The 22,108-nt window shown below is 61.6% G+C and overlaps 1 protein-coding gene across 3 annotated transcripts; it reads right to left on the bottom strand.

The window, feature by feature from the left end:
* Positions 1-5,955: 5,955 nt before the first annotated feature.
* Positions 5,956-22,108, bottom strand: CANT1 (calcium activated nucleotidase 1). 3 transcript variants are annotated; one of them, XM_045085791.1, is made up of 4 exons: positions 21,971-22,107; positions 11,000-11,652; positions 8,934-9,137; positions 5,956-8,076 (listed from the first exon to the last, which is right to left on the bottom strand). In XM_045085791.1, the coding sequence occupies exons 2-4, from the start codon at positions 11,628-11,630 to the stop codon at positions 7,706-7,708; spliced, it is 1,206 nt and encodes a 401-aa protein (XP_044941726.1). In that variant the 5' UTR covers positions 11,631-11,652; positions 21,971-22,107; the 3' UTR covers positions 5,956-7,705. The 3 variants fall into 3 exon arrangements, with proteins under 3 accessions (XP_044941726.1, XP_012909806.1, XP_044941727.1); XM_013054352.2 differs by lacking the exon at positions 21,971-22,107 and adding an exon at positions 17,427-18,697; XM_045085792.1 differs by lacking the exon at positions 8,934-9,137 and having other exon boundaries at positions 21,971-22,108.

The following is a 22,108-nucleotide window of genomic DNA, read 5'->3' as shown; positions in this document are numbered from 1 at the left end:
TCACCCACCCCCGAGGCCGGCTGTTCTCCCGGAGTCTCTCTCCCGGCGGGGCAGGGGATGCAGCTTCTGGAGTGGCCGTAGAGAGTGGAGCCCACCTTCTGGCCATCCCCGGCCTCTGGGAGAAAGTGGCACCGCGGTTTCCCCTCGGAGAAGCACCCTCTCTCGCTCCCAGGTTGTGCTCTGAGGACACCAGGCTCAGCCGGAGTCGAACCCAGAGCTGGCAGCTCAGAGCCCTGCGGGCCCCTTGCTACAAGGACGGTGTCAGGGAGGGCCCGTGAGGGCACCCAGCGCGTGAGAGTCAGCTTCGCCTCTTGGAGGGGAAATGGGGCAGAGCCGGGACACAGAGACAGTAGCAGGTCCTGATGTGATGGTCTGAGCCACTGGCTCCAGCTGGCCTCAAGTCAAGGTCAAGCCCCGGGATTTGCGTTTAAATGAGGCAATCAGCGCCCTCTATGTTTTGGTCACCTGCATCCCAAGGTTCTGGATGGGGGCGGTCCTTCGGGTTGTCCCCTGGTCTGCACGCGAGAATCAGGTGGGAATTTTACCAACTCCTGACGCCTGTGTCCACTCAGTCACCGTCTCTGCGTGGGGAGCGGCACAGGTATTTTAAAGCCTTCCAGGTGGCTGCCATGTGCAGCCAGGGCTGCCAGCCACTGACAGAGACACACTGTCTCCCCGGCAGCCTGTGGTCCCGGGGGTGAGGTCACGCATTTAATGGCTCTTTGCCCAAGACACGAGGTTTTGGGGGGTCCCAGGGTTCATCTGACTCCCTCCAAGGAAACTGCAGGATCTGGAAATAGCGCTGGCGGAAGAGACAGAGAATCTTAAGACCCCGTCCGGATTAAGAAGCTTCAGGTTTGTGGGCACAGAACCTCCAGAACCTTGCTCACATGGCCCCATGGGGCTCTTGCCGGACACGTTGCCCATCAGGAAAAGGAGACGAGGGAGGCCCTGCGGGAGGTGTTGGTGCGGGAGGTGTTGGTGGTGTGAACCTCACACAGATAACAGCCAGTTATCCTGCCGGCAAAACCCCGCTTATTCAGGAAGAGCCGCGAATTGCAACCTGGAACCAGGAACCAACGCAGAGCCACGGGCGGGTCCACGGGACGCAGAGGAGGCTCTTTGACGTGGTGGGAAGGGAGGGTCGTTAGAATCAGAAAGGCCGCGGGGGTAAACCGGGGGTTGGCAGCATGGGGGTGTCTCCCAGGCTGGGCTGTCGCGGGGCAGGAGCGGGGGAGGCGCGGGGGAGGTTGGTGGTGGGGGGCAAGCAGCTCCCCCCCCCCCCCAGCTGGGTCTGCAGCAGCCACGGGCGCCGGCCAGGAGAGCGCCCCCTGCCGGCCACCCCGCTCCACTCTAACAGAGCCTCCCTTTAAAACTCAAGTTGCCAAAGCCTTAGCCCCACAGTCCTGGGAAGTCCTTCAAGTGGAAGGGAGTAAAACACAGGACCGGGGCCTCTTCGCGGGACCAGCTTATGGGTATCTGCTTCCCCGGGGCTTTCTGCAAGGGCACCACGGACCTGGCACTTGAGAAGCCTGGTCCGGCGCCGAGTGGCTCAGTTCAGAGGAGGCTGAAAGCCCCGCACACCGCGGATGCCTGGGCTCCCGGCTGTGATGGGGTGCACGCTGCTGCTGTCCCCAGGAAGCCACCGCCACCGAGGCACGAGAGATCGCTCAGCCAGCCTGTGGGCTACCCCACCTCCTGCCCAGTGTCCATGCCACCAGCTACTGCCATGGACTGTGCACACACGTGATGTTCACGCCGTGCTGGGAGCAGCTGCTCTTCTTAACCCCCTCCGTGGGCGAGGAAACGGAGGAGCAGAGAGACAGCATCCAGCGGGAAGGGCAGACGCTGGGATTCAAACCCACACCTTTTCTTTTTTAAAAAAAATCGGCTTGAGAACAATCTACAAACAATAGCACGCGTGGAGTGAATGAGTTCTGACCCAGGTACACAGACGGCAACCGGGAGCACAGCCACGGGACACAGAGCGTCTTCGTCACCCCGACAGTGCCCTTATGCGCTTTTGCAGTCAGTCCCTTCCAGCAGCCCCGTCCCTGGCCACCACCGATCTGTCTGTGTGTCTAGAATTCCATAGAAGTAGAAACATTCGGTCGGTAATGTTTCGCATCTGGGCCCTTACTGAGCGCGGCGCTTCGTGCATTCGTGCAAATCCTAGTAACAGGCTCATTTCTCTTCTTGCCTCCCAGACGGACGGACGGCCGTTTGCTTCTGCTTTTCTGTGTCGAGGCCATTTGGGACATTCCTGGGTTGCCACTGTTACAATAAAGCTCTTCGGACCGTTCGGGGAGCACACTTGGTGTGAACGTAAGTTTTGTTCTCTTTTGTGTAAAATACCTAGGGATAGGATTACCCGGTCATATGGTAGAAGTGGAACTTTTTTTTTTTTTTTTTTTTAAGTAGGTTCCATGCCGAGTGTGGGGCTTGAACTCACAACTCTGCCATCGAGACCAGAGCTGAGATCAAGAGTCAGAAGCTTAACTGACTGAGCCATCCTGGCGGCCCTGGATATTTAACATTTTAAGAAACTATCCGACTACTTCACGCAGTGGCCCGACGGCTCTGCGTCCCTGCTGGCAAGCATCGGAGTGTCCCGGCCACTCTACGTCTTCACCGACCCTTGGCGTCGCCAGTCTCCTTAACTGTACCCACTTTGGCGGGAGCGCAGCGGGGCCTCATAGTGCCTACGCCACTGAGCTCTGATACGCTTGCTGTTGCTCGCGTTTTAAGTCGGGCTGCCTGTCTTCTTACTGAGCTGTCCATGTCCTCTACACACTGCGAACGCAAGTCCTTCAGCAGACGGGGTCTGCAGATCTAGTTCTCACCTTCCCATGCCTTTTCATCTTCACAGCGTCCTCTGAAGGATGAAGCTTTCAAATCTAGATGGAGCTCAAAGTGTCATTGTTTTGGTGACACATGGAAGATGTCTCTGCCTGACCCAAAGTCCGTGGTCTTCTGGAATTGCGTAGCGTTCGTTCCTGCCTTTAGTTCTATGATCTGTCCTGAGGTAATTTTGCAAATGGTGGGAGCTAAGGGTTCCAGTCAATGGTCTCCACAGAGATCAGACTTGTCCCCACGCCACTTACACAAAGACAACCTTCTCCCTCCAGTAAACTGCCCTGGCCCCTTGGCCCCGAAGCCATGGACCACACACAGGGGCCTATTTACGGGCTCCTTCTGTTCCTTCGATGTACAGGTCATTGTTCTCCTGCCAATACGACAGCTTGGATTGCTTATTGCTTAATATATATGAAGTCCGGAAGCCAGACAGTGGAAGGCCTGTGACTCTGTCCATCTCAGATTTAGCAGTCCCGTCCATCGAGACGGCACATCGTTCCGTGTCCTCGGGCTTTGAGCTCATCCATGCTAACAGTTTCGGTCTATACGCCTTCCTCGTGCTGGTATCTAACGATTTCCATCTATTGCGTGGTTTCCAGTCGCTCGCTGGAGCTACACGGGAATGTTAGTTTCTGTGCGGGCACCACACGTCCCTTGGCTTTGCTAAACTCAACTGCTAGTTCCGGTGGCCCTTCTTTGGAGATGTCTTCGGCTTCTCCATCCAGTCCGTCTTGTCATCGGCAAGTTAAGACAGTTTGGCTCTTTCTCTTCCAGTCTGGGTGACTGTCTTGTCCTTGCCTCGCTGCGCTGCCCGGGACACCCCATCAGACGACTGTGGCGGAGTGTGGTGAGCGCAGTGACGGTGCTTCCAGGCGTGGTAACCATAAGGGTTGGCACCGGAGAAGGCTGCGTGCGGGGAACAGAGCTTCACTGAGCTCGGCAACGTCTGCTGTTCAAAATTATTTCACCGTAAGAAGCTAAGTGGTGGCACGGGGGTGGTAACAGTGGCCATTCTTGCCTTGTTTCCAGAGCGTTTCCTCTGGAACAGCACCACGCAGGACATGAGCTGGAGGGTTTTGCATGTCCCCTTCACCGGGTTAGAGACGATCCTTTTCCGCTCGGTTCGCTAAGAGTTTTGTTTGCTTGTTTTTAAAATCATGAATGGATAGTGAGTCTGGTCAAGTCCTTTTCCTGTATCTTTGGAGATGATCATATGGTTTTTCCTTCTTAGTCTGTCCATGTGGTGGATTTGGGCGATTTCCGAATATTAAACCACTCTTGCCTTCCCGGAGTGAGACACACTTTCTCATGAACTATTTTCACTTTCATACGCAGCCGGATTTAACCAGCTAAAGGTTTGCTGAAGGTTTTTCATCTATGTTCATGGGGGGATACTAGTCTAGATTTCTTTCTTTCTTTTTTTTGTAACATATTTGTCTGGTTCTGGTATCAGGATAGGGAAGCCCATGAAATGAGTTGGGAAGTATCCAAAATCATAGAAGACTTTGTGGGGGCTTGGCATCATTTCTTCTTCAAATCTTTGATCCGATTCACCAGGAAAACCATTTTCTTTGTGTGGAGGCATTTTATTTTTGTTTTATTTAGATCTTTGTAACAATTTTACTAAGGTGCAGTTTACTTTGGAACTTACCAGTTGAAGTGTACATGACAGGGTTAACACTGGGGAAGAAACTAACCTCGGTCGCTGTGTTTCACTCCGTTCCAAAGTGGCTTTCGGGAGTTTTCTTTTTGCTGATCAGCTGCGCCTGAATAGACGGAGAACCTCGGGAGCCAAAGTCACCACGTGTGGCGGCCACCGGCTCACGGCTTCTCTGAGAGCTCACAGCGGGTTTTCGGATCCTTCCTCCTCACTTTGCGATGCCCTGTCTCCTCCTGCCCCAGGCTGATGCGCTCCTGTGTCTCCCTCATGGCTCTCCTGGGACTGTTCTCGCCAGGATCGCCAAGAACACTGGATCCTCCTTGTCGCTCAGTCCGCGAATACTTCTAGACATTCCTGCTTGACCTCCCTGTGGTGTTTGATGGGTCAGGCTCCCAGCAGGAAACAGATGGCTCCAAACGGGGGTCACCGAGGAGGCTTGAAGAAGGGCGAGTTACAAGGTGTGAGTGAGCAGGGGAGGGACACCACAAGGGCTCGAGTGGAATCTGGGGCTCGGCTGCTCTCGGGCCGGGAGGGACCAGGGCAGGGAGCACTCGCTGGAGCACGGGCTGAGAGAGTAGAGGGACTCGCCAGGCGCGACCGCGCCCGAGGCAGCCCTGCGGGAGGGAATCTGGGACCCCCAGCTCACCCTCCTCCCTCCTGCCGGTCAGGGCCATCTCAGAGGGCATAGGTGAGGCTCACTCCGGGCAGTCTCTGGGGACCAGAGCAGGGCCGGGAGGGTCTGAGGAGACAAAAGGAACTGTGGGCGCACTTGGCTTTAAGACCTCACGCTCTCGTGGTTTCTCATTTCCGGACCCGGCCTCCCCTTCCAGTGCTCTGGGGGCTTCGATGTAGAGCTGCCTCGGATCCTGCCGCCCTCGGGAACTGTCATCCCCGCAGCTTCACGGCCACGCTACCGAGGCCCTAACAGGTCTAGAGGTCTAGACCTTCCTGGGATCCTCCTCCTGCCCAGTGATCCGGGGCGCCCCAGGGCCCAGGCAGCCGCGGGGGAGGGGGGAGCGCACACTAACCAAGGGAGCACCGGGCTTCTCCCGACAGCATCCGCCCTTTACAGACGAGGAACCCGAAGGACAGAGAAGTTAGAGAAGCTGTCCCAGGTCACGTGCAAGTGAGGGGCCAGGACTGGAGCCTGCGAGGGGCTTCCCAGCCTGTAATCTTAACCACTATGACCCAAAGAGACTTCTTCAGATTCAGGAAAAAGGACTGGATGATTCATTTTCCAGAAGTCTTTCCCCATCTGCCGATGGTGCCTGTCCCGTGAACTCCCCTGGCATGTCAGACCCCAGCCCCAAAACAGAAGGACAGAGTGCACCCCTCAGACAGCTGTCTCGCAAAACCACTGCAGCTCTGGCTCCGGCAGCTCCGGCTTTCCCCGCAGGCCCTCAGCCACCACCCAACACAGACCAGGAGACAAAGAGAACTCACAGTCCCCTCTGGCACTTTATTGTTTACAAAACAACGGCTCCAGTTGGAAGGGACACAATCCTTACACGGACAGTAGCAGATACAAGAAACCAAAACCCCTCTCAGTTTAAAGAGCTGAAAATCACGGACAGCTCGAATGCTCTTCAGGGCACCTAGGCCATGACTTAAAGGTCTCAACTTGGTGACTGTTCCGAGCCCTCCGACGTTCCTAATTCCGCCTCTGTCCTAAAAACTCACACAGCCCCAGCATCAGTGACATTCATCAAGGACGTGGGTCTGGGAGTCCGGCCAGGCAAAGTCAGAAAAGACTCGGGTCTTTCAGGCTGTGTCCAGCGGGAGCCGAGTTCCAGAGAAACGTGTCACATTCTTCTGCTGCCCGTCCCGCCGTGGAAGAAACACACGGCAGCACAAGACGGACCCGCACTGGGCTCCTTCCTAGAGTCTGTGGGAAAGTCTGACGGCCGTTCCCAGGCCATCACCCCGCACATCCTCCTGAGGGGAGAGCAAGCTTCAGGGCAGGGGCGCTACGGGCTGATGGTGGGGCCCTTCTAGGCTCCCGTCCGGCCTCACCTGTCCTTACCCTCTGCCTTCGCCCTGGAGCACGGAGAAGAGGCCAAAGGATGCAGACAGGCAGGGTTTGTGCGAAGTTTCCAGAAGAACAGACTGCGAAGCTCCTCAGGGAAGGGGGAACAAAAGGTCGGGGACAGAAGCCATGGGGCCAGGCAGGCATCACCACTACCCTCTGGAGGACAGAGCCCCGCAGCCGGGACCCAGGGCGGGTGTGGCAGGACGTAGGGTCCCACTTGGGTCAGGAAGCACAAGGTAACATTTGTGGAAGCCTTTCAGGGCATGACAAGCTCTGGGAGCTGGTCGGAAGAAGCATCGCTTCACCTTTGTATCCTCTGACCAAGGACTGGGAAACGTTAAAATCTTATCTTACCAACGGTCAGAACTTAACGCCAATCTCCCGGCCGCTGGAAACGAAGTTGTTGACTGTGGGACTTTGCTCTGTGCGATCAGATTTGGTGATTCCAAGAAAGGAAATTGGTTTGATTAAAATAAGTTAATAATTACAACTTCAAAGTGCCGCACGGCCACAGAAGTTCCCCCGAACGGAGCACTGGAGTAGGCCACGCGACGTGGAGACTGATGCCAGGCTGAGGACAAGCGAGCGGAGGGAGGCGAACCTGGAGCGCCTCACCCGCCAGCCCTGCGATTCTCTGCAGTGTAGACAGACGCTTTCCCAGGAGAGCTGGATTTAATGCACGAGGTTCACGAAGGAAGAAGGAGGTGGCCTGGGAGTGTCTGACCTGCCGGTCCACTTCGGACTCGCTGTCTCCTTCCCAGAGGGGCACAGTGCTGGGCGCACAGCAGGAGCGCACGATTCAGAGTGGGCGGAGGAACGAGCAGAAAGAGGAGAAAGAGGTCGGAGGGAGGGCAGGGCCAGGTTCGGGACAGCTCAGGGTGCCTGCAGGGACAGCTCCCGCCACCAGATGGCAGCGCACACGGGTCGGTGCCCCATGGGGCCAGGCCGCGTCCCCAGCTCCAGGGACTCCGGGCTGCGCCACGCCACGCACCCTGGGGCTGAACTCCCTGAACCAGGCAAACGCCGTGGAGCTCGAAAAGGAAAAGAAAGCAAAACAAAACACCACAGAAAAGTGCCGTCTCTGGTTTTTATGGAATTCGAGTCCTGATGGAGCTGAAAACTGTCCACCTCTGGGCCTCGCTGGTCTGAGTTTTGTCCGTTTAAATAAACTCTATTCCTTCATACTTCACATTGCCGATCTTGGTCTCGGGCAGGAGGAAGCGGCCGTCCAGTGTGAAAGCCATGATGTAGGTGGCGACCTGGCCCCTGTCCTCCTCAGACTTGAGGGCCACAATGATCTGGTCGTCGGTGTTGGGGATGAACTTGAAGGAGGAGAAGCCGTGCGTGGGGACCACGTCCCCCACGCGGCTGACGGAGATGTGGCCGAAGTCCTGCGCGGCGCTCAGCAGCAGGTTGGTGCCCCGGTGCTCGTCATCCTTCTCGCTGTACCGCTCGTGGCTGGCCCGGCGCGGCAGGAAGAACCAGCGCTGCAGCGTGTCACTCCAGCAGGCAGATTCGTGAATGAGGTAGCCTGGGGACGCACGACAGACCCACAGGTCACCAGACTGCCCAGGGGGCCCGGCCCCGCCCCACCCATGACCAGACGTGGGCAGGACGGTCCGCATACGGGGGTGTGCCCGCGGCGCCTCCTTCCCCGCACGGGCTTTATGCCGCGGACGCTGCGAGGCGGTGGCCTGTCCCGTCTGTTGGGGCAGCGTCCCCACTCAATCCTCCTCAGACCTCCCTCTGTCCCACAGGCCTCTCCAGCTGTCCTTGTTTAGATTATCCAGAGTAACGAAGACCACACGGGCCCTTCGGTCGTCCGCGCCCCATGTCTGGTCACCTGCGGCCCTGAGTTCTGCTGCATCTCTGTGTCCCTGGTGCTGAGGAGCACAAAGCGGGGCCAGGGGAAGGGAGCGGGTTTGATTTGTCAGGCAGAGGTCGGGGCCGGGGCAGGGGTTGCTCCGAGTTGAAAAGGAAGCAGCAGCCTTCTATCTGGGGGCCAAGCAATGTCCTCGGCGTCACACTCCCCAAGCCTAGAGTTGCCTGTCCGCTCTGAGCCGGACGACCCCCACCACACACGGCACAACTCCTGGAAGGCGCGGCGGAGAGCCGGCGCTCTGTCGGGGGGGCGACAGCCAGAGAGCTCAGCGGGAGGGGCTGCGGTCTGACACGGCAGGAGGCAACGCGGCGGGGCTGGTGGACGAGGGGCAAATGGCTCCTCTGTGCCCGGCAGCCGCTGGCCTGTGGGAGCGGCCGTCACGGACAGAAATCAACAAACCTGAGCCCTGAACACCGCGGTGGTTTGGAAGCAAAGGGCCGGGGGAAGCGCCTGCGCAGCGCGCCACCACTCGCCCGCCGCCCCCTCAGGCGGGGCCAGGCCCTTACCTGGAGGCTGGATCCCTGCAGCGGCCCGCAGAGCATTGTAGCTGGACACCCAGTTCTCGTGGTCCACGCTGCCTCTGCAGCCCACCACCTTCACCCACTCCGGGTTTTCGTTCATCACCTCCCCCGTGCTGGTGGTCCACTCCTTGCCCAGGCCACCCACATACAGGTGCTCGTCCTTCACAGCCAGCCACTCGGCTTTGAAGCCTGGGGACAAGGAGACGAGGGGACATGCCTGAGAGGACAGCCACCCCTCTGCTCCCCAGGTTCCCGTGGCGTCCGGCGACGCTGAGTGTCGGAGACGTCCCACGAGACAGTGATGCGAGGGCAGGGGGCAGGTCAGCCTGGCTCAGGGCTCCATTCCCAGAGGGCCGGCCGTCGGGCACCTCCCTCCGCCTTCTACGCAATCCTGTCCGCACCCCCTAGGATGTGTCATGTTCTCTTTGGCCACTGGGTCCAGGAACCCTCCGCTGGGACGGCCTCCCCTAAACGGATTCCAGTGCCTCCTGCCACTGGCCCCTCAGCCGCCTGCCCATCCACTCCCAAAGGCCCTGCCGGCTGCTCGTCCGTCTCCTCCGATCCGTACGCCCCGGCCTCAGGACCCCTCCAACCCGGGGCAGAGGAAGCGTCTGGGGTGATTACCACGGCAGAGTGCGGTTCCTCGCCACCATGCCTGGTGCCCACAGAGCGCAGGGGAAGCGCCAATAGGCAGAGCTGAGAGGGGCTGGTGGGGGCGCCCGGAGTCCACGGCGAGCGCTGTGTTTGTTCACATGCCCTGAGCCTGACCTGCAGGCTGCAGTGCCCTCGGGCTGTGTGGGATGCTCTCCCCCACTGTGTTCTCAACTGCGCTTGCTTTCCCAGATGTTCTGCAAGCTTCCTGCTGGCACGGAGGACGCAGAGCAGTGGCCCGCCCTGAGCAACGGCAGCAGCCAGAATGCTTCTCTGCGGGCGGCTCTGGAGGGACCTGCCGAGCTCCCGTGGTCCCAGCAGCCTTGCCAGGTCCCCTGGGTCACGTTCGAGAAGAGACCCTCTCCATTTATCAGGACTTCTATTCTTTCTGATGACCTGACCACGGGGCAACCCAAGGCTCTGCTTTCTTCCTGACCCAACCGGGAAGACCTGAACTACGACAGCAGTCGTAGTGCCACAGGCACTGCCCATGAATGCGGACCAACTACAGCAGGAATCCGGTGACCAGTATCTTCTCTGAAACTTGCTCCAGATAGTTCCCAGCCCATTGCCCCAGGCCTGGGCAAGCACGGAGGGGTTTTATAGCCACGCGGAGGGCTGGTGGACGGCATGTGTCCCACGGGCCCAGATGGGTGCTGCCATTCCTTTTCTGACCTGAGAGGGGCCGGCAGCATGCAGGTTCCTGGAGCGCGCGCGCACACCCACCAGGGCGGAGTGGTGGAGCACATCTCCCCCCGAGCACGGAGGCCTCTGTCCATGCCCCCCCCCACGCCTAGTGCCTCCCTGCCCCTTCCTGTCCAGGGCTCTGGGCCACTCCGGCTCCCTCTCGGAGCCCTGTGCTCCCCCTGCCTGAACGCGGGAACTCCTTTCCAGCACGCAGATCAGCGGGTCACAGGAGTTCCACGCTCGGACCCCACTGGAGCACAGTCACTGCCACCCACGCACAGACCCTCCTGCTGCCGCGTTTGCAGAAAGGAGAGCTGGGCAGCGTGCGTTTACCTTCTCTGGAAAGTCTCAGTTCAAAATGGGAGCAATCTGACCCCACAGCTTAAAGGTACGACGCGTGGGACTGTCATTCCTGTGTGTTCTGAAGACCCCTTGAAGACGTAAGAAGGGACTCCTTCCCAGGAGCGCCGAGAGCGGCGCTCACACTTGTCCTGGGAAGGACCCGCTTCCTGGCCAGTCTTGTAGAAACAAGCTTCGGTGTGAGGCCAGCGGCGGGGGGTGGGGGGCACAGCTGTGGGCCGGAAGGAGGGGACGGCTCTACCTGGTTGTCTCTCCCCCGGTCGCGTGACTGCTTTACCACACGTGCGCGGGCCAGTGCAAGCCTGGCCTCACCATCCCAGCCGAAGCCGGGAGACTGGGAGGGCCCGACTTACCTTTCCCCACAGTTCCATCGCCATCGGACAGAATCACCCACGGCACGGCTCTGGTACCCTCGATCTGGTAGATGACCCCGGTCCGGTCGTCCACAGAGTAGAGTCTCCCATTGAAGACGATGAGCTCAGACAGCTCCATGCCCCGCCCCTTTTCAGCTAGGTGGGACTCGAGGATCCCGTGGCCTTTGTCCCACTCCACGGCCACCTTGTCCCCGCTGTCTGACAGGGTCAGATAGCCCTTCTTCAGGTAACTGAACCAGGTATTTTCCTCTTGGGCTCTAGACTCTGTGTCCAAGTCGGCAATAACTGCGATTCGGTACCGAGTCCCGCCCGGCGTCCTCTGGGGGGCAGACAGGGGGTAGGTGTCATTGTACCGGTCAGCAGGCACCTGGCTGAGCCTCCAGCTGTGCGCGTTGGGTGCAGGGGGCCGGCCTGGGGGTGGGCGGTGGGAGTAGAGCAGCCAGAGGACAGCAGCACCCACAAAGGACGGCAGGATCACTTTCCAGCGGGGGCGGAAGCGGGGGTCCGCCGCCTTGGTCATGGACGCCAGCACCGGAAGGCCCCCCACACTTATCCGGAGGGAGTGCATAGGCTCATTCCATTCCAGGTGGTTGGAGGGCTGGACGGGCATCAGACCGAAGGGCAGGCGGGACCTGGGCACCCAGACAGAGAGGACAGGGGTCAGCGACCTGCAAAGCACAGTGGCTTTCCAATGACTAGAAAGTGCACGGCCCGAAGGCTGCTGTACCCAGAACGGCACGGCCGCTACTTTGCGGCCATTGTCACTTCCTTGGCTTAATTAAACTCTGAGTCTAGCAATATCTTTATTTACTCTTAGTTGGCAGGATGAGAAGTCTTTCCAAAGCAAAATTCTTCCCTGTCCTGTCTTGACTGGCAAGACAGAAAGCTCCGTGAGGGCAAGGTCTGTGTAGGCTGGTGCTTTGCCAGCTTAGAAAGAGGGAGCCGCAGGGGGCAAGGGAGGCGGTGGGGGTGCTGAGGGGCCTGGGGGGCGCAGGGCGCAGAGAGGGCCCACTGTGTATGCTCGTCAAACGTGATCTCATCGGGCAGCTCTCCCTGAGGGCTCCGCTCCCAACAGCAGCCTCCACATCCCCTTCCTGGGCGTCTGCCGCCCGCCACATCACGCTACATGTCAGTCGGTGGGCTCCGCTGTGTCCTGTGCTCCCAGGACAGCGCACAGGGGTGATGTCTGCTCACCCAGGAGTCCTGACTTCCTCCTGGGCTAGGATTCTGTAATATTAATATTAGCATAAAGCAGATTTAGGCTAAATCAAATACTTCTGTTTTCGGCTAAGTCTGTCCTCTGGCGCCCTTCTGTTAATGCAAATGACAGAGGGACCAGCATCTGACCGGCCTTCCTGGCCTGGAGCCTAGCATTGGCGCACCAGCCCCAAAGGACAGCTGGCCTCACCAGGGGCCTGGCTTGGCCTGGGACCCTGGTCCGCTCTGAGGTGCAGCAGCACAGCTAGGGGGCGGCGGCTGGCAAGGGCTGTCATTCCCCATCTGCCCCAGCTTCCGTCCCCAGCAGAGGCATGTGGCCTGGTCGGCGAGGCCACTGCGGCGCCAGACCCGTGTCTGTCTCAGGGCGGCAGCCAAGCTGGGGGGCAGACTCGGCAAAGCCCTGGTCTGCGGCTCTCGCCCTCTGTCTCCCAGCTGTGAGTCAGTCCGTCCCCGCCCAAGACAGGCCCCCGGCTGAACCATGGGGGCACCTCTGCCCCCTGCCCCCAAACCACCAACAACGGGACTTCAGGGGCAGATGCTCCTCTCACTGCTGGGGGGCAGCGGGGTAGGGGGGGACCGGGCAGCTCCACAACACTCAGGCCTCTCCCCGCACCCCAGTCCACGTGGCCCACGCGCAGGGGCTGCTGAGGAGCTCCCGTCCACACCACAGGCCGCTGGCACCGAGGGTGGAAAAACAAGGCAACAATTCCACGTGGAAGCTAGCCCTTCCTTCTCTTGCTTTTGGGCAGATGTTTAGGTTTTGCCCATAGGCTCAAGTGCCCAAAAGGGACCTCTAAGGAACGAGCAAGGCAGCAGGAGGGTGCCGTGTGGACTGGGGGGCCGGGGGGCAGGCTCGGGAAACTCCCGCTCCTCCCTCAGGTGCTGTCCCGGGCTTCCCTCCTGGGCCGGGGCTCCTCCTCCCCAGGAAGTGGCTCCGTCGTGGCCACAGAGCTGGTGGCTGAGCCTCCTTGGCGGGGAAACGGGGGTCCCGGCCGCTGCCCAGGCCCGGATCTACCGCGGCTGGGCCCAAGCCACCCAGCCTGGAGCCCCTGCGTGACGTGGCCGCTGGGCTCTCGCCTCCCCCTCTCCCCTCCTGTTCCAGACTCTGCCGGGGATCCTAACACATCCGGAACTTACGAGTTCCAAGTAAGTCTCACTCCCTCGCCCCGACTCCTCCCTTCGGAATAGCCCTGTGGATGGCGAGCGGCCACATTCCCACCTGCCCGGGACCAGAATTTCACCAGGAAGCTGTGACTGCCCTTTAGTGACTGTCACAGGTGACAGAAAAGGGGAGATGCTCTTTTCTGTGCGAGGCTGTTCTGCGAACAGAAGTTCTGAACCAGGAGCCCCTGGAGCACCCCAGGCACGGCCCCCAGTCTCCTTCCACAGCAGCTGCTCCAACGGGAGGCCTGCCCGTTCGGTCGCCCCTCCACCCAGCTCGCCCCCTGCACTCACCTGCTTCCACGCCCCTCCCCGCTGACCTCCGTGCCCCAGAGCCAGAGACCCCTGCTACCCACGCAAGCAGCTCAGACCCCGTCAGCACGTGTTGGAGGAGTAAACCCTCCCTGCTACTGGGCCCTGCCAGAACCAAACCCATCCAAGCCGGCTCCTCTGCCGCCAACTGGCCACCGCGGCCCTCGTGCACCCGTGCCCAGGCCGCTCCTTCCCCTGCACGGCTGCCTCACCTTCTTTTCTGGATGCCCCTCGGGAAGACGTGGCTGCCCGCTGCCCCGAGACGGCCCTGCACGCCTGCGCACTCGCCAGCATGGCAGCTTATGTTACTTCTGCTCTACCTTAGCGCCGCGGGGCAGGGACTAGCCCACCGTGAGCTCACGGCCCAGGTCCACAGTGGGGCCCACAGTAGAAACTGCGCACATTTGTCGAAGGAATGACGACTAGGCCCACACCTGCCACAGCCCTCAGCTCCAGCCCTGCCTCCGGCCCCCAGCTGTCACACCGAGCGGTAGCCTGGTGTCCCCATTGTGATGTGTGGTCCTACTGGCCCCTGGTCTGCATCCGCTCCATTCCCGAGTCACCATCCTGCCACTGGTCATCTCAGCACGTCCCCTGTCTGCTGGCGTCCCGCAGAGGATGTGGGGGCCCAGGGTAGAGCCCCCATACATGCACCTCATGCACCAGGCTGCCTGGCCCTGGTCCAGGGGGACCAAGAGACCCCATCCTGCTGCCTGGGGAGGGTTCCGCTACGCCTGCTCTACTGGGTTCTTCGCCTCCTACATTCGTGTCCAAATCTGCCACCCGAGGAGCCATCTGGTGTCCAGGTTCTACTTGCAGGTGTGCTGAGAGCACCCAGTAAATACTGTGGACGCGTGTTCATGCGTGAGCCAGCAGAGAACCACCCCAACCCCTGCACCTTGGCCCCTCCCTGGCCCTCACCATCCTGAACAGCAGTGGTGAATCCCCGATTCTGAATGGAGAAAGAACCCTTCCCACCCTGAGACACCTTGGTCGCTCCCTGTCCCTTAACATCCTGGGAGAGCAACCACCCCTTGGTCCCTCCAGGATGGTCCATGACGCACGGCTGAGCCTCCTGCCGGCAGGGACGGTGAGGTGACACGGCGACACTCCCAGGTCCTCTCCCTCCTCAGCCCCCGAGGCTGTGGCTCCTTCCCTGCCACCCACCCCTTCTTCTGCATCTTCCCTGAGATGACCTCAGTCTCCAGGGGCACAGCCACTAGAGTGAGGGCTCCCCGCACCTTCCAAGCCTGCACCTGTGCCCTGAATTCCAGCCCCAGCAGGCCCAGCGGCCAAGCCTCCTCCTCCGCCTGCGGAAAGGGCTCCCTCAGGAATTTACTGGCCAGCGAGGCCGCTCCCAGACCTCAGGAGGCAGCCTAAGGCACAGCTGGCTCACTTCCTCCTCACATCCCAGCAGGCGCCGGGCCCCCTCACCGGTCTGGTCTGTACCCCAGCTCCAGACTTGGGTCCTATCTCGCCGTGGCCTCCTGCTGACTTAGGTCCTCCAGGTCCAACCTGCACTGTGCCGCTCACTAGCTGCCTGAGCTGGCATCTTGGGGCCTCGGCTCCTCGCACGTAAACCGTGGCAGAACGGAGCCGACTCCCCAGAGCTGCTGAATGAGTCGTGTGCTGCAGGACCCGGGCCAGGTCGCCTGCTCCTGGCTGCCCGCTCCCCTCGTCCCTTTGCTGGCACTTCTGCCCCCTGCCCGGAGGGGAGGGAAACCCGTCAGGTTAACCGGCACGAGCAGCCAGCCCATCCTGTCCGCAGAGAGCACGGCAGCCTTGTGAGGGACGCTGCGGCCTGCAAAGCTGAACACACGGACTGCCCGTCTGTCCAGAGAAACAGTGCGCGGGTCCCTGGCCTAGACGCTCTCCACTCCAGCCTCCACACAGCTGATAGCGTGATTTTTCTAAAAAGTGAATCCGGATTAAAGTTCTCTGCTAGATCCCAAAGCTGGCCCACTAGAGGACGAACCCTCAGCTGCTCCGCACCCCCGCCACTCCCCTAGTTAGTGCTGGGCATTTTATAATGCCACAGCCCATAGCCAAGCCCCTGTGCGTGATGCTGCTGCCACCTGGGATGATGCTCTCTCTGACCACACAGAAGCATCTGGAAGTCCCTGGGTGTGCCATGATAGTGATGCTTCTACTGTGCCTTTCCCACCCTGTCCTGAGTCTATGGTGAAGGACCCCCTTCCCGACCAGTGAGCTTCCCTCCTGTGGACACCCAAAGGTGTCCCGGCCTCAACCCCGAACCTGAATGTCCCCTCATCTGTCAATAAAGACTCTGCAGATGTGGCTCAGTTTAGGGTCTTGAGATGGGAAGTTAATCCAGGGGAAGCCCAGAGGCGACCCCGAGTGTCCTTACGAAAGGAAGGCAGAGGGACATTAGACAGTGATGGAAGAGGCCACTGACCACAAAGGCAGAGAGAGGAGTGACGTGGCCACAGCCCCAAAGCACCTAGAATCCCCAGAAGTCAGAAGAGACAAGGACAGATTGTCCCCTAGAGCCTTCGAAGGGAGCACAACCCTCGGTTTCAGCCCGGTGACACGAACAGTGGACTTCTGGCCTTGGCACCGTGAGAGCACGCGTGTGTGGTTTCCAGCCACCACGTTTGCGGGAACTTGCCACGGGAGCCCTGGAAACAAGGGCACGTTCTCACACAGCCCTCTGTGCCTCCTCCTCCCGGAACGTGGCTCTGTAACAGCCCGGACCACGCCTTCCTGCCGCCATCCGTCCGGCTTGGCTGTGAGCTCCTGGAGGGCAGGGAGCCCTGGCCCCGTCGCCTTCTGTTATGCAGGGAATGACCACTTCCAGGCCGCACGGAACTCTGTCCGCCTTCCAGAAATCCTTTTTTGCCACTGGAATCATTTCTCTTTGCATCAAAACCCAACCTGGATCGCCGTCCCTCCGCTACGATCCCAGGAGTTACTTTCATTTTGTAGCAGAAACCCAGATCCCTTTCTCTTCGTTCTGCACCACTCCCGGCTGGTCCGCGCCCAGAGCGGACGGTGAGCGGCCTGTCTTGTGCAGAATGAGAGCTTGTGTTTTTATTTCAAAACAAAACACTCCCCTCCCCAAAACTTCCAGCCACACACGCGGCTGAAACGTGCCGGTGAAGGCTGAGTGCAAGTGGACGAAGCGGCTCCCAGGAGAGGGGCCCGTGGGAAGGGGTCTCCTTGCCCACGCCCCTTGAGGTTCTGAGCAGTCCAGACATTTGCCGTTCGGAGACAAGGCTGTCAGCCCCAGCATCTGCAGCCTAACGGGCTGATTTGGTATCTCCGGGAAAATCAGAACCAAGCTGCTATGGGAAAACGTCGCAGGCTCTTTGACTGGCCAAGCTCACCTGCCCGGGTGGGCCGGCGCCAGTTCTCTCCCGCTCAGAAACCCCCAGGGACCGCACCCCCGCTGGCTTCCCTTCTCCCGCACCCACCACGCTGCAGGGCGAGGTCCCTGCAAAGAGCCCCCCAGAGGAACCACCACCACGCAGGCTGCTCCAGGCCCAACTCCCTTCCCCACTCCCCTCTTTTTCAAACAGCTGTCAAGAATGGCTAACCGACACCCCTACGTCTGTGGTTTCTTTCGCCAGCGCGTCCTTCTAACACAGGCCTGAAACGGCAAGGTGTGACTCTGTGTCCTTCCACTCCCAAGTGGGTCCCTGGACTCCGAGGGAGCGCCACTGCCAGGGAGACGCTCCTGCCCTGGCCCCCCTACCTTCTTGGGCCATCTTTGGGATTCTACAGAAGGCTCGGAAGAAAGGTGGCAGCCATTCCTGATACAGCCCCCAACCTGGAGGGTCTCGTTCTCCTCTTCCTTCAGGTGTGTGGCCAGTGGCCAAACAAACAGGTTTAACGGCAGCTGCCAGAGCAAAACTCCTCCCTTTCAGGATCTAGGAGGGGCAGGAAGCAAGAGGGCGGGTCCTCTGCCTCCCTCTCAGGCTCTGCCTCCCCCCTGAGACTGTGCCTCTGCCCCTCAGGCCCTTTGTCCTGGGCAGCGGCTGTCTCCCCTTCCCCACTGCGGTCTGTGACCTGAACGGTCCTGCAGAGCTTGTGTCCGGACAGCGGGCAGGTCAGAGTCCCGGCTCTGCTCGCGGCCTACGTGCACTTCCTGGCGGGAGAGGAGCGAGCTCCTCCTGCGTTCGTCAGAGTGACACAAGGTGACACCGAGGCCCAGGGCTTCCGAGCCTCCAAGACTGCTGGGTGTGTCTCGGGGGAGCGATCCTCGAACACAGGCTCTGTGAACGCGTTGCCCGACCCAAGGCGTTCTGCTGCGTGGGACTCGCCAAGGCTCTATTGTACTGGAAGTTTCCTTTCGAATTTGGGCAGGTGTGAGAGGCAGAGGGCAAGTCACAGAAGCCAATGTCCTCCAGGGACTACCTGAGGTCCTCCGGCTGACAGCCGTCTCCTTAAAGGCTGCGGTGCCTCCCCTGGCGCTCCCTCACTCTGCACACAGCAGGCGCTCACGGCTGCTTCCTGGAGCAAGTTAAACACAGCTCAGGGTAACTCCTTCTTCAGCCTGTTTCCGTCTGTAAGCCCGCACCTGAGGGGACTGGGGTTTCGACCCCGCCGCACACTCATTCACGGCCCTGCAGCGCACCCCCGCCCCCCGCCCCTGCCGAAATCAAGGGCCGTGCTCCCTCAGAGGCCCGCGGAGAACCCTCCCCTCCGACGCCTCCTGCTTCTGGAGGACCGGGCACTGCTTGCCTTCCACGCGGCAGCACCGCGCTCCGCACCTCTCCGCTGCCCCTGGCCCCCGCTCCTCTGCCTCTGTCTCCTGCTTCCTCTGGCCGGGGTTACCCTGGGCCACCTGGACACTCCAGGATACGTTTCCTGGTTCAAGGTCAGCTGATCAGCACCCTTCCTTCCACCTGCTGCCTTCCCCTCTTGCCACAGCGCGCACTTGCAGGTTCTGGGGGTTAGGACGTGGCTATCTCGGGGAGCTGATACTGCCGACCACAAGAAGGGAGACAGGGAGAGGATGTCCAGCTTTCCCAGGGGCCAGCACCGGCACACATGGCTCTGTCCACGGTGCGGGCGGCACAGCTCTGGAGCCCCGCACCGCCTGCACCTGTTACATCCCAGGAGGGCCGTGTGTGCCGGTGCTGGATCGCCAAGGTTACCCGTCAGGAGGACTTTTCGGTGAAAAGCTGCCCTTCCAGTCTAAGCCACATCCCAAACAACACTGCGTTATCAGGGCTGTTTTCCAGAGAGCCTGAGACTAAGGGGACGCAATAAAAATCCGACCATGCACCCAGATCAGTGGGCTTGCACCTGCCTGAGCCCATCTTCTGTCCTGTCCTCTCCAGGGCCGGGCTCCCCGGACACAGCGGTCAGCACTGCAGGACGCACGTGGCCTGGCTGGACCCCCTGCGGCCCTTCGGGAAGCGCTGGGATCGGACCCTTCCACGCTGTCCCTCAGTGCCTACACAAGGCGTGGTTTCCCACGGCACGTCCCCAGTGAACACGGACGTGGCGGCACTCTGCTTGGGAACCCGGAGCTGCGAGGTCCCGGTAATGACCGCGCTTGTGACAGGTAAACGAGAAACAGACGGACAAACTGAACACCTTCCCAGACCTCCCTGCTGCCAGGACGCTCTTGGCTAAGGAACTGTCTTGCTCTCACCAGGAGGAAAGCCCACACAAAGCCCGAAAGCCCCCGTCCAGAGCATTCTGGAAGGAAGAGAGCACGGGTTAGATGTCCCCTCCCGCGTCCCCGGTACCATTCCACAGATGTCCACACGACAGTGACATCCCGGTCACGGCGCTGATGAATTTCAGGGCGCCTGGCCGCGCCCTCAGATCTGAGATGCTGCTTTAAAGAGGAAACACTCAGGTGTGTGCGTGGCGCCCCAGACGGCCGCCGCAGGGTCTTAAGACTCAGAAGAAAGGGGCCGCATTCTTGTGAGGCCGCACAAGCCCACCTCAGGGGCCCCATGTCGGGGGTGGGGGGATGGGACACACCAGCAGATCGAGGCGCGGTCCCGTCCCTGTCTGGGTCTGCCCACACCCCCTCCGTGGTTCAAGGAAGCGTGGCGGATCGACAGCCGAAACCCACACACTCAGGGCAGGGCCGTGGCCGAGAGGCGGGGCGGGAGCCATGGCCGAGGTGGGCTCTGGGGGGAGAAGCCTGCCGCAGAGAGCACTGAACACTCAGACCCAGGCGGGGAGGGACACGACGTGGCTCAGATACTCTTGCAAGTCTAGGACTTCCTCCACTGTCCCCGGGGCACCCACGCCTTCCGTGACGGGTCCAGCGAGAACACGGAGACCGCTCAGCCTCCAGGTCGCCCCTGAACAGACGCGTGCCTCACCGGAGCCGCCCTCGCCCCCACCACCGCCCAGGCCCACAGCGGGCAGCCTGGCCCATCGGTGGGCCCTTCGGGGGGCCCGGAGGCCGGAAGAGAAGGCTCACGGAGGCTGCCGGGGAGGGGCCTGGGAGGCCGCTGCCCGCAGTGCCCACAGGCCCAGGCTGGACGGTCCTGCCCAGAGGCCTGCGGGCTGGGTGCTGGGGGGCATCCGTCCCATAACCGCTCCGAAAAGGGAGAGGAAGAGGAGGCTGCAGCACCTGCTTCCTCTTCGGGGACCCTCCCGTGACCCTGTGCTCTTGCCGGGCTTGTTCCCTACGCCGAGGAGCCGGGAGGAGCCCGCTGACCACAGCAGACGCCTGGCCCGGAACCTGCACCCCGGAACCACGCTGGGGAACGACGTCGAGCACGTCCTCCGGGACAACGGTGACAAGTGGGGCTGGTGCGCCCAGAGGCCCCGGCTCCCTGGGCACGCCAAGGCGTCCGCGCGAGAGCCGGACCTGGCCGGCAGGAGAGTGACGGCGAGTCCCGGGATCCGCCAGGCCAGGGGACACACGGGGCAAAGGGAAGGCAGCGAGCAGCAGGGACGAAGGAGGGGACGCGGCACCTAGGGGGAGCGCGTCGGGCCCGAGGGTCCTGCAGGAGGATGGCAGGTGGTCTGGGCACAGGAGGGAGGACGGGGAGGCCCGGGGCGGGGGAGGGTGGCCTGCTGCCCGTGTGACAAAGTGCCGGCCCCAGAGGAGAGGCCCAGCGATCACGGAAGGGGTACTCCAGTCCAGGGACTGGACTCAGGGACGGCTGTCCCAGAGAAGGGAGCAGGACGCCAGGGTTCAAAGTCCGCCGTGATAGTCGGGGGGTGGGGTGGGGTGAGGGGGACTATCTGTCCCTCAAGTCAGAGGGAAGAGTCGGGGCAGAGTAGGAGTCCCCTGAATCGGGTGGGGGAGAGGTCCCCGGCTGGTCAGAGGGCACGGGGGTCCCACACTAGTCCGAAGGGACAGGTGTCCTCATCTAGCCAGAGGGGGGAGGGGTCCTGCACTGGTCAGAGGGGGGAGGGGTCCTGCACTGGTCAGAGGGGGGAGGGGTCCCTGCACTGGTCAGAGAGGGGAGGGGTCCCGCACTGGTCAGAGGGGGGAGGGGTCCTGCACTGGTCAGAGGGGGGAGGGTCCCGCACTGGTCAGAGGGGGGAGGGGTCCTGCACTGGTCAGAGGGGGGAGGGTCCCGCACTGGTCAGAGGGGGGAGGGGTCCTGCACTGGTCAGAGGGGGGAGGGGTCCTACACTGGTCAGAGAGGGGAGGGGTCCCGCACTGGTCAGAGGGGGAGGGGTCCCGCACTGGTCAGAGGGGGGAGGGTCCCGCACTGGTCAGAGGGGGGAGGGGTCCTGCACTGGTCAGAGAGGGGAGGGGTCCCGCACTGGTCAGAGGGGGAGGGGTCCCGCACTCGTCAGAGGGGGGAGGGGTCCCGCACTCGTCAGAGGGATGGGAGTCCCGTAAGTCAGAGGCGGCAAGAGTCCCGCACTAGTCGGGGGGGGGGGGTCCCGCACTAGTCCGAAGGCGGAGGGTCCCGCACTCGCCAGAGCCACGGACAGTCCCACAAGTCAGACAGGGTAGGTCTCTCTCAAGTTGGAGGGGCGAAGTGTCCCACGCTAGTCAGACGAGGGAGGCGTCCCGCACCAGTCGGGGGGCAGGGTGTCCCGCACCAGTCGGGGGGCAGGGTGTCCCGCACCAGTCGGGGGGCAGGGTGTCCCGCACCAGTCCGAGGGGCAGGTGTCCCGCAGTAGTGAGGACAGTGAGGGCCCCGCGGGCCAGTCAGCGCAGGTGTCCGCCGCCGGGCGGACGAAGGAGACCGTTTCTCGGGAGTCTGAGGGTCGCGGCGGGACGTGGCGGCGTGGGGGGGCTACGGGGCAGGCCCGTCGCGGGGGGAGGGCGCGGCGGCCGCGGGGGCGGCCGTCACTCACCCGGTGCAGGCGGGCTCCGGGGCCCGCGGGCGGCGGGGCTTCCCTGCGGCAAGGCCGGGACCCTGCGGGCAGCCGACTTCCGCCCGGCGCGCTCGCCGGGGCTCCGGGGCGCGCTCCCGGCAGCCTCTGCTCTGCGGC

Source organism: Mustela putorius, unplaced genomic scaffold, assembly GCF_011764305.1.
Source record: "Mustela putorius furo isolate JIRA1106 unplaced genomic scaffold, ASM1176430v1.1 tig00000873_pilon_pilon_pilon, whole genome shotgun sequence".
Taxonomy (NCBI): domain Eukaryota; kingdom Metazoa; phylum Chordata; class Mammalia; order Carnivora; family Mustelidae; genus Mustela; species Mustela putorius.
The sequence above is the reverse complement of the archived record's forward strand: the minus strand, read 5'-3'. Positions and strand labels throughout refer to the sequence as shown.